At 46.9% G+C, this 12304-nt stretch overlaps 1 protein-coding gene across 2 annotated transcripts in view; it reads right to left on the minus strand.

The window, feature by feature from the left end:
* LOC119396195 (carboxyl-terminal PDZ ligand of neuronal nitric oxide synthase protein) overlaps positions 1 to 12304 on the minus strand; it is a 50230-nt gene that overhangs the window by 13050 nt on the left and 24876 nt on the right. For both annotated transcript variants that reach the window (XM_037663297.2, XM_049415893.1), the window contains 2 exons: positions 10268 to 10420; positions 9397 to 9639 (listed from right to left, as the gene is read on the minus strand). In XM_037663297.2, the coding sequence (XP_037519225.1) occupies positions 9397 to 9639; positions 10268 to 10420 (396 nt within the window). The remainder of the gene's footprint in view (positions 1 to 9396; positions 9640 to 10267; positions 10421 to 12304) is intronic.

Raw genomic sequence — 12304 nt, forward strand, 5'->3', positions numbered from 1 at the left:
CCGCCAGGGGACCATATATCAACATGTCGTCTCGCGCTCCCGGGGGACCTACATTACATTGACGTCTCTCCCTCTGTGTGCGACAAGCCCTTTGTTAAATGTGCGATGTGTGCAATCGACGAGATACTGTTGATCATAGGTCAGCAAAAAATGTGGAGCTCACTCAGACTCATTCATGAAATATATTTTGCCCTTAGAACTCACTCGGACTTGGACTCGCCAAAAGTTTCCTCAACTGGACTCACTCGGACTCAAACTCGGAAAACATTACACCCTCGGACTCACTCAGACTCGGACTCACGGCTCGATCTGAGTCTGAGTGAGTCGACCAATGAGTGAGTTTGCTGACCGATGCTGTTGATGTTAGGTAAGTTTATATCGACCAAGCCAGCCAATGTATCAATGACCGCTTAGAACATGCCCTTTCTATAAAGAACGGAACAGGGTCATACCCACCACGGTGTTCTAGTGGTCATGGTGCTCGACTGCTGACCCGAAGGTCGCGGGATCGAATCCCGGCCACAGCGGCCGCATCTTAGATGGGGCGAAAATGCTTGAGGTCCGTGTGCTTCAATTTAGTTGCACGTTGAAAAACCTCAGGAGGTCGAAATTTCCAGAGCGCTCCACTACGGCGTCCCTCATAATCACATATCGTGCTTTTGGGACGTTAAACCCAAACAATTAATAATTATTATTATTAAAACAGCGTCATATTGGCTGTTAAAATTGGAATTATCGGATAAATCCGAACTGCCAAAAATTTTACCAGCGAGTGTTTATCGGACTTTTTTGGATTTATTCGAAAACACGGAGTCCGAAGTATAGTATATGCCACAGCCATTTTTGAGGCGACACCGAGTATTAAGCAATAGCCTTATGTGGCCCTTTGTCCCTACTAGTGAACAGCATCTGTGCTGTATGCAAAATGTGACCGCACAGCGTGCCACAAAGCTGGCAATCTACACTACATGCTTGTTACAATAACATATCGACCCCATGGTCACTTCAATTATAGTAAAGGCAATAGTGACCTCTGAAATTAAATAAGATCACTAAGATGTGTTTTCCCTTCGAAAGATTTACTTTACAGACTTCATGCAGCAAAGGTGAAACACTAGCAGTAGAGGCATACAACAGACACTAAAGACACTAAGGAAAAAAAAATTGTAACCAGCCTATTTGTAGCATTTGTGGCGAGAAGAAAGCAATTCATAACAGACACTAAACAGCAAAAAAAATGCACACTATATTTTTTTACAGTAATCATCATGGATAGGAAGTAAGAAGAGCTATTGTTACTTCCTGTTTTGATACTATTTAACCATACACTCATATCAAATATTCGAAGACCGTTTCTTCATTCATTCATATTTGAAAATTTAAATATTCCCACACCCCTAAACATAACCAATTTGAATTGGCTGCTTGTGCAAAGCACCTAGAGGGAGGAGGAGGAGGAGGAGGAGGAGGAGGAGGAGGAGGAGGAGGAGGAGGAGGAGGAGGAGGAGGAGGAATAAACATTTATTGAAACCAGCATTTTGGATGGCTGGGCCAAGGCCTCCCACGTGGGGACGTCGAGGTCTTGGCTCTCCGCCGCCTCGCAGGCCTGCTGGGTCGCCCAAAGCTGGTCGTTGAGGTGGGAGCTGCACAGTGCAGCGTGCCATCTCGACGAGAGGATCTTAGTGTTAATGGATGGGCATTGGTGTTTACATTCCCACAGCATATGCGGGAGCGAGGTGACCTGACTCTTGCAGATCTTACAAGTGTGGTTAAGATAAATGTCTGGGTATATTTTGTGGTATCGATGCAGTGACGGGTACGTGTTTGTCTGCAACAGGTGGAGGGTGGTTGCCTGTGCTCCGTTTAGCTTGTGATGAAGGGTAGGGAAGGTTCTTCTTTCGAGGTAAAATGCTTTTGTGATGTCGTCGTAGCTGGTGAGGCAATCACGTTCCGCGGGTACACCTGTGCTGTCTCCGGCACGATTGACCAGGCCTCGTGCTACGGAGCGTGCGACCTCAATGAGGTTGGTCAGGTGCGGATGAACGTTGCCGGCATGTGCTGGAATCCAGACGAGCGTGATTTGGTTATCTGCTGAGTGAGAGGCTTGGTGTAGGATGCGTAATGCTTGCTGTGAGATGCGGCCTTTGAAACAGCTGTTGACTGCTGTGCGGGAGTCGCTCACGATGGTGTCGCAGTCTGGGTCGAGGGCGGCCAGGGCGATGGCCACCTCTTCGGCCGTCTCAGCTTTGTGGGTTACGATGCTCGCAGCATGTCTGAGCGAGCCGCCTTGAGTTGTAGTCGCGGCGAAGCAGTGCCCGTCTTGATATTCAGTTGCGTCGGCGAAGGTGACACCTGTGGTGTCACCGTAAGCTTTGACGAGGGGTGCGGCCCGTGCCTTCCGCCGTTCATTGTTGTATTCAGGGTGCATGTTTTTGGTGATGGGGTCGGCGTGTAGCCAGGCCTGGATGGATACGTCCTGGGATTGGGTCTTTGTCTCCGTGCTGGCGGGGGTAAGTGATGCCGAGTTTCATCAGAATGTGCCGTCCCGTTTCTGTGAGGGAGAGGCCTTCCAAATGAGTGACGCTGCGCTTCGATTAATTCGTCGAGGGTGTTATGGAGTCCCAACTGTAGAAGAAATTCTGTGCTGGTGTCGTTTGGTAGACCGAGGTCAAGCTTGTAGGCTCCGTGAATGATGATGCCCAGCTTCGTCTTTTCTGCTTTGTACCAGGTATGGAAGGCGGCGACGTACGTGATGTGGCAGATAACAAATGAGTATACGAGGCGGATGAGGCTTTCTTCCTTCATGCCCTGCCTTCGGTTTGTCACCCGTTTTAACAGTCACGACGTGTTGGTTATCTGTCGGAAGATCTTGGATACAGCCGTTGACTTCGCACCGTTGGCTTCGATAGTCATGCCAAGGACCCGGATGGCGGAAACTATGGTTATGGTGCCACCGTTCCTTTTGTGGAGCTGGATTTCTTCATAGCGGCGTTTGTGCGTATACAGTCGAGCACGTTTATAACGAACCTGAGCGTGACGCGGCGTCCGTTCGTTGTATCCCGAAGTTCGTAATAAATCGAAAAAACAGCTTTTAAAAAGTTACAAGTGAAAACCCAAAATTTATTTTTTCGCAAAAAAGTCCGTGATGCACGTCTGCTTCGAGAGTGCCAATGCGATAAGGGTGGTCTCCAGTTAATTTAAAGAGGCAGCATGCTCCTCGCCGAGGCCCTTGGCATAGACAAGTTGCCTGAGGCTATCTATGTAGCCAATTGCTACAGGCACGCTTGTGGGCGCTGGCTCCAACGTTTCATCGTCGTCGTCATCTGATTCCTCCGAGTCGCTTTTGCCGCGCACTTCATTGACAATGCCCTCATCCGTGCACGGTTCTGCAGTGTTGGCATCATCATCGGCCATAACGAAATCATCCCAGCAGATGTCCCTCCCTCCCATGTCGGAGTCGACAACACGCTGCCACAAATCGCCGCCGGAGTGGTCCTCTTCGGAAGCTTCAGGGTCGGCATCGGCTCCGACGTCGGCGAAGCCGGCCTTGCGGAAACAGTTTTGCACACATGTAGCCGTTATCTCCACCCACGAAGTTTTTACCATCTCCAGAGCTGAGTACAGTGACACCCGAAACGGCAGGTTGGCTGCCGGCTGGTCAACAGCTATGAGCATGCGCTCCACAACGCGGCGCCTATAATAAGCCTTAAACGCACGGATTATGCCCAAGTCAAGCGGTTGCACTTTCGACGTTGTGTTGGGCGGCAGGAAAAGCAGGGTCACTGCCGTGAGAGAGGCTTGTACGTGGTGCGCGGAGAAATTGTCGGCCACAAGCAGCATACGCCTGCCTTGCTTGTGCATGTCGCGGTCTAACTCGCTCAGCCACTCTGCGAATAAATTGCGCGTCATCCACGCTTTAGCACTATGCCTGTAACGCACAGGCACATAGCCCCGAAAGCAACGTGGCTTCTTTGACTTGCCGATTACAAAGGGCACGCGCCGGTCGCTGCCATCCATGTTAGTGCACAAAAGCGCTGTGACGCGCACTTTACTGTGCTTGCCGCCAGCACACGTGTCGCCTTTCATAGCGTGCGTTTTTCCTGGCAGCATCTGGTAGAATAACGCAGTTTCGTCTGCGTTATAGACGTATCGCTCCGCATAGCTTAAAATAGTGTCTCGATTTGGTTCAAGCCACGAGGCAACGTTTTGGTCGCTGGCCGAGGCCGCCTCACCGACAATCGATTTAAAACAATGCCATGACGCACCTTGAACCGATGTAGCCAGCCATTTCCTGGGCAGAAGTCGGGAAAATCCAACAGAAATGCGAAGTCTTTCGCTTTGGCCAGCATTATAGAACCACTTATCGGAATGTTCCGAGCCCACGCGTCCCACCTTGCGCGGCCCCACCGACTTCGATAATTCGCACTTCGTTCCGCGTAAGCCATTTTTACCCTTCCGCACGCGTGCAGGGCATGCTGAACGGAGTGCAAAATGAGCGAGAACACGGAACCAATCGCGAAATATCGAAGTCGGTGAGCACCCCACACCCACTGGCGATGCAGGGTGCTCGGAGCAGCAGGGGGACAAAGGACGGAGGGGTGCGTAACGAAAAACTGTCGGGGAGAACGACAATGAGAAGCCTGTGGGGGCAGAATCGGCGTTTGGCTCGCCGATGGCTTATAGGTGGTCGAAAGGGGTGTCTCCGCAGTCGCCGGCCGACTCCGTTCGCTGTAACCGATCGGCAGGGTTCAAAGGCGTTCGTTGTAAGTGTGATTATGTGCCATTGAAATAATGTATATTTCCACGGTCACGCGGGTACCGTTCGTTTTAAGTGGGGCCGTTATATGTGGGCTCGACTGTAGCGCTGCGGTAGGCGTCCGCGGAGCGTGAGGTGGTATAAGAGAAGTTCCGACTTGCTGGGCGAGCATCGGAGTCTTGTGTCTTGGAGAGAAGTTTCAACGGTATCAATAGCATTTTGCAGAGCAGTTTCGAATTGGCCATCGCTGCCCTTCGCGGCCCAAATCGTAGTGTCGTCGGCATAAATGGTACGTTTAATGCCGTCGATCTTCTGGAGTTCCTGTGCTAAACCGATCATGACTAGATTAAACAACATTGGGGAGATGACAGAGCCTTGCGGGGTGCCCATGCCACCGAGAGCGAGTTCTTCCGACTGAATGTCCCCAACCGAGAGGAACGCCCTTCTGTGGGATAGAAAGTCTCGAACGTAGTTATAGGTGCGCTCGCCAACGTTGAGTAGTGATATGCGTTGGAGGATGGTGGAGTGCGCGACGTTATCAAAGGCGCGCTGTAGATTGAGTCCCAAGATCGCCTTTGTGTGTCAGGATTTGCCATCGAGGATGTGGTGTTTGAGTACTAGAAGCATGGCATCTTGAGTTGAGAAGTGCGCCCTGAAGCCAAAGATCAAGTGGGGGTAGGCGGTAGTGTCTTCAAGGTAGGAGTTTATGCGGGTGAGGAGCGCGTGCTCCATAACCTTGCCTACTCCCGATGTTAACGAAATGGGACGGAGATTGGCCAGGCTGGACGGCTTGCTGGGTTTTGGAATGAGGATTACCTTGGCCATTTTCCACGACTGGGGTATGGATCCTTGGTGCTAGCAGTCATTAATGTACGCAGTGAGCTGTTCCACAGAAGGGTCGTCTAGGTTTCTTAGGGTTTTGTTGGTGACGCTGCCTGAGCCGGGGGCTGAATAGCTGTTCAGCTTGCGCAGGGAAGCGTGTATCTCGGCCACGCTGAAGTCCTGATTGAGGGTCACGTTTGAGGACCAGTCTTTTTGCGGGATGAATATCAAGACAGGCACCGCTTCGCCGCAGCTACCACTCAAGGCGGCTCGCTCAGACACGCTGCGAGCATCGTAACCCACAAAGCTGAGACGGCCGAAGAGGTGGCCATCGTCCTGGCCGCCCTCGACCCAGACTGCGACACCATCGTGAGCGACTCCCACACAGCAGTCAACAGCTATCTCAAAGGCCGCATCTCACGAGTCTTTGCGGGACCAGAAGGGGTGCACTTTTGGCATAAGGTACTAGTTACGTGGTCCTGGCTGTGTGCCTTGGTTGTTGTTGTGAACGGGTATTGGTGTTGTCGAGAAGATTCTTGAGGATTTTCCACAAGCGGGAGTGGTGGAGTTTCCCGTCGAGGGAGTTACAAAGCTCCGCCTACTGTTGTTGGTTGAGGACGCGGCAGTGTTCCTTGATACAGTAAAATCTCGGTGATATGATCACGGCTCGTACGAATTTCAGGGTGATACGAACTTTTCTGCGGTCCCGGCCAAGGCCCATTAGCCTGCAATGTATTGGAGTACAGTTGTTGCGAACCGATTTGCTTCCTGCGACGTGTGATACGAACGTACGCTAGCACACAGGTACGAGCAGGTGCTGCCCGCGCTGTCGCTGATGACGTGGCAGTCACGCGCGGGCGCGGGCATGCGCACTGTGTGACCATCAACGATGCCTCGTTTCCTCCGAGAGTGTGCACGCAAATCTTGGAGGCCTTTAAGCGCCTTCACGTTTAGATTGCAGATGATGTTAACGTCGCACTTTTTTTTTAGGACGCGTTGACGCGTGCTCCTGTGCTCGAGGCAGCAGCGTCTTTGTGCTGTGTTAACATGTGCCTGCCACGTCAATGCAAGCCATGTCCCCGCAATCAGACGTTCTATGAAACAAGACTGAAACTTGGACTGCGGGTCCGTCATGAAGTCCCATTAAAGGTGGACGAAAACCCCGAGAGACCAAGCGGACGGTCTTGGCGATGGAGCTTGGCCTCTATCTGTCGTGTGCAAAGCGCTTCTTAAGTCACTTTCGCCGCAGCACTCTGGTGCCATGCAGAAAAGCGTACAAGATTAGGAAGGGGCTACTAGCGGTTACGGGGCACAACACATCTAGTTGATTAATTACACACGTGCGCATGCACCGTATATTTACGAGTACAGATATGATCGTTGACGTCTAAAAACTTTACTGGCAATCATTCAGAGCTGTTCATGACGTCACCGCGGCCCTGAGAAACACTGAATCAAAACGTATGCCAACTTTCTCTTGTCGCATACAAATTTTTCATGTTTTCTGGTGATACGAATTTCGGATGATACGAATACTTTTGGTAACCCCGCAAGATTCGTATCACCGAGGTTTAACTGTATGTTTATTGAGTACCGCCACCGTTTTCTGGAGCCTTTATGTTATTAAGTCGTTGGCCCTTCAGTGAGTGAGGATGGACGACTTGGCTTCAATGAGATAAGCAAGCCGGCTGTCCGTGCGTTCGGTTGGAGCGTCGGTCTGGATAGTGCACGTGGCCAGTTTGGTGTCTGATTGAAGGTCACGAGACCGTAATTCAATACATATTGGAAATTGGGGTGTCTGTCCCTTTTGCTGTGCGATGTTCGCGGAAGGCGTCCCAGTCCACCCATGCGAACCCCCTTGTTCTTGTCATTAGTGCTGTGAGGTGGAGAAGAGTGATTTCGAGGATCGAATGATCACTACCGAGGTCGTATACCACGCGCCTCGGCACGTCCACTGCGCGAGACACAATGCCTGACCTCCCGTTCATCAAAAACGTAGACGACGTTCAATGGTGCAATACTCAATACGAACCTAGAGGGAGAAAAATTTTTTTTTACCTGTCATGCCTGTACCAACACCCTTCATGTTTTGACATTCATGCAATTTTTCCAAATTTGCTTTTTTTACTCGCAAAAACTTCATTGTATCAATATTGCTTCGCAACTACATCAATATTGCTTTGCAAGACTAGTTCATTATATCATTAAAAAAATATCTTTCAATGGACGCAGGAATCGGAAAGGAAAAAGTTTGTTAGCTTGAGAGCTTTGTCTTATTAAGGTTCATTATATCGAGGTTTGACTGTACTGGCAACAGGACTCTGCTCGTGCTCACTATCAATCTCTTCCACCTATTCTCATTCTTCAGGCAGGGTGGATATATTTATCTTACAGCAGGCAGCTTTCATCATTTCTCCCAGTCAACAGAGTTATGGCAGTCCTAAGATATGGTAGATACCCAACAACTTTGCCCATAAAGCTCATAACTAGGGGTGTGCGAATATTCGAAATTTCGAATATTTTTTAAATAGTGTTTGCTATTCCATTTGATTCACACTGGAATTTTACTATTCGAACAATTCAAACTTCCCAAAGACAAATACAGTCAACGTTCGATTGAAAGTGACTCCTTCAAATTTTCAATATGCTTCACCTCATTATACTCACGTATTGCGGCAAAGCTGCCTTTCAAGCTCCATTACGGTCGAACTTAGCCAAGACCCAGTCAACGTCCCATTGGAAGTAATCCCTAGATTTTCAATATGCCTCACCTCATCGCACCCCCGTATTGCGGCAAAGCTGCCTTTCAATCTCCGCTATGGTCGCACTTGTATCAACTCCAGAAAACGCTGGTTCCAGCATGGAGATGAAATTCATCCAACATGGAGATGAAAGATGTGGCAGAGGTGGTGCCTCAATTAATGCTGTTTTGGACCTAAAATTTGGGCAGGAAGTCCGAAAAATCGGGTGCCAAAGCTTTTTAGCATCCAAAATTTCAGATGTTCTTATATATCAACGTCTACGAGGCAGATTTGGAACTCCGTGATGTGGCGGACAAGGGAGCACACCTTTGTCCGCCACATCAGTTGGGATTCCACAGAAGTTGAAAGAGGAGGAGAAGCTGAGGAAATGGCATCTTTGCCTATCACGTGTAAAGTGTTGTCGGCAACACTTTGGCTGCACCAAATCATGTACATAAATACAATTCGGCCTCTACATTGCCTCATTCTTGATAAGACAACTACGAAACACCACCCTGCCAGCACTTCATCAACCCAGCGAAAAGAAACACTTTCATGTTGCTATCTCATAAGAATATGCTTAGGAATCCTCTCCAACTTTTCTTTCTGGAATTTCACTTCGAAGTATTAGAAAAATATTCGAGAAATATTCTAGAAATATTCGAAAAATATTCGATTCAATTCACACTCACACTTCAATATTCGAATTCGCTTCGCACCAAAAATTTTGCTATTCGCACAGCTCTACTCATAACAAATGTAAACAATGTCACAAACTCCAGGAAAAAGAAACTTAAAATTCAGGAAGGGGAGTGTTAAACATTTACGTATGCATATCCTATGCACATGCCTGCTATGTAATCACCTTGTCACAGTGAATAAGTAAAACATGCGCCGTATAACTCAACAAGTCCATAATCTATAACAATGAAATAGAATGTAGATTGGGCCAGTGGTGAGCTGCTTCCCAATTTACTTCGATCAACTCCCTTGTAACAACATTATCAGCAACTAGCCAAACACAGAAGCTTGCTGGGCTATGGAGCCAAATAAATCAGCCATAAATGCCCAACTGACCCGCAACTGAAGGTTGCTCGTGGTGACCGAAGGGGATGAGTTGGCTGTGGAGGCAGCAGTCAAATTGTGGTGTGGAGGAGTGGCTGGCGGGGGGCTGCTGCTGGCTGGTGCTCCCGATGGCCCTGAAAGCCAAGCTAGGCTTCCCAGCTCAAAGGGTTCTCCACTAGGGGGCACTGGAGATGGCGTCTTCCCTGCAGCTGTTGCCCCAGAAAGCAGGTCCAAGAACCGGGGTGGTGGACCAATCTGTAAGGTGGTAACACCCTTTTCACACAAAGACAAACAGAATGACCAATACCGACTAGAACAAAGCCTCTTCCACGCCGAAACGTGATTACATCTTTCTCATGCCGACAAGCACAAACATCCCCAGTAGTATGTGTATGTACAAGAAGAAAATACTACACACAAGTGCGTGTTTGCATCATTTTTTCTTTCAAAGCAAATAGAAAAAAGCTGTAGGCTTTGTCCCAGAGGTACAAGCAATAAAAATTCCTTTCAAAAGAATCATTTAGATATTGCAATGACAATTTTAAATGTGATAATACCAATGAAAAAAAAAAATGGCAAAGAATTCTGCATGGATGCCTCTACATAACCTCTAGCTGCACAAAAAAAATGAAAATAAAGGAAGGGAAATGCTTTTCGCATGGTCCAGTCGTCACTTTCTTTGTCTGTGTCTTTTTTGTGCGCCACAAGTTTCACCATCTATCACCAACAACGAGCCCATTCTTACATCCTTTCAAATTTTTTTCACCCTATACCAAGAGGGTTCCCAGCCATGGAATTCTAACATTACAAGATTGAATGAAGTGAGATGCGGAAGTGCCGAAAAGTTGGAAGAGCACTGCTCTAGGCAGTACAAGCATATCACCTGAAGTGGGGATGGCGACAGGTCAGGCTGCAGATGGTCACTTTTGCCTTCAAGTCGGTTTATCTTCTTTTCCAGCTCCTGGATGTGCTTCACCAACAAGTGAATGTGCTGCAGCAGCTCCCGATTGTGCACAATTAGCTGCTGGTTCTGTGACTGCACATGGGCATGAGAAAACACAGAAGATGTTGGTTTGCTTTTTTACTGTTTGCCAGCTCTACTAAACATACAGTTGCCCATCATTAACTAGAGAATTAGTAAAATTATTTGGCAAGTTGAATCTTTAAAAACAATTTTAAAAAAATAATTTTTGAAGTTCCCCATTGATGCCTATCTTCCCATTTGATCATACGGCAGCTTCCTCGTTGAAGTTCCCCATAGCCGTCAATGGAGAACTTAACAAATTATTTTTTTTCCTAAAAAAAAAAATTGTAAAGATAAAACTAGCCAAATAAGAAGAACTATTTATTTCATTTAGATTGAAGTATAAAGCTAATATTTATTTGGAGAACCACGTGGCGTAAATTGCGTCTCAATGTGGACCAAAATGATGATTTTCTCAAATTTGTGATTTTTTCTTGTAAAATTTAGAAATATCAGTGGCCTGAAAATATATTTAACACAGAATATACCTTCTGTAGAGTAAGTTTTCATTACTCAGATGTTCATACATAGCGCAATATTATAAGGGAAAAAATGCAAACATGAAACATTTTGGCAAATTTGCTATAGGCATATAAGACTGAAAAATTGCAGTAATATTATTGGGCTTCGAACTCCTTATACGAATGCCTTTCCTTAATATATAACCCAAATTTAGTATTGAAACAAGAAACGATACTCTCAGAATATTTTTTCTGACAAACAATACTTAAACGATATTCTGCGAAGTTCGGAAGGCTCCTGCGTAACCAAAAAATTTTTTCTCTGCGAAATATTCTAGCAATTCACTGTTTTCAATGCAGCAAATGAGCAGGACTTTTTTGAAGTACATTTGAGATGGTCACCGAAATGGCTGGGACATTTGGCGTGGAATGACCCTATCGAGATGGTTTAGCAGAGCAGTTAAAGTTAATTTGGAACATATGTATTCAAAATGTGCCACTAGGTCTCAATACACAAGCACTTTTCCTTACAACTCCCATTAGACTGTGGCTGCAGTGGCTAGAAATTGAGCTTGTGACATTGTGCTCAGTAGCAGAACATCACAGCCACTAAGCCACCAGCAGAGGCTATAAACTACCTGCTCTTAGCAGCTAAGGTGTGGTACAAAGCTCGAGCACAAGGGTTAAATTTCTGGCAATGGCAGCCACATTTCAATGGGAGTGAAATTCTTCAGCACAAGTGTATTTGGATTTATGTGCACGTGGAAGAACCTTGGGTGTAAAAAATTAATTCAGGGTCCTCCATTGCAGCACGCCTCATAATCATAATGTGATTTCGGCACATAAAACCCCATAATTAATTTTTTTTTTCAGGTTATGAACCTGAAAAATATAAATTCATGCAACCACGGAAACAGAATGTTGTTTTGCAACTTGTCTAGACAGGTGCACAAACTATTATTTCATTGCTATCAATTTATACCGAATTAAAGATAAGGAAGGAGGTAATACAAACGGGAAAGGCAGGGAGGTTAACTAGAAAGCATTCAAGTTGGCTACCCTACGCTGGGGGAAAGGGGAGTGGAAAGATGAGAGAGGATAAAGTACTTCATTGTGCAACTAACTAAAGTCACAATACCTTGATTTAGACGGGTTGTTTCATCATTAGAGGATACCTGAAAAGCACAAACAATGAAGACGAAACAGATACAACAGGACTGTTGTATGTGTTTCGTCTTGGTCATTTGTGCTTTTTAAGTACGCTCTAACTAAAGTCGTTTGTATGCTTACTTGTTGGGACTCGTTTAGCTAAAGTACTTCAGCCAATGAGTACAATGAATGCTGCAGTAACATGAAAAACGATCTACACAACTAAGGGATATTAACCTCAGCATAATTTCATGACTAAATGGAGTCCCTCCAAAAAGATGCTGTG

Source organism: Rhipicephalus sanguineus, chromosome 1, assembly GCF_013339695.2.
Source record: "Rhipicephalus sanguineus isolate Rsan-2018 chromosome 1, BIME_Rsan_1.4, whole genome shotgun sequence".
NCBI lineage: Eukaryota > Metazoa > Arthropoda > Arachnida > Ixodida > Ixodidae > Rhipicephalus > Rhipicephalus sanguineus.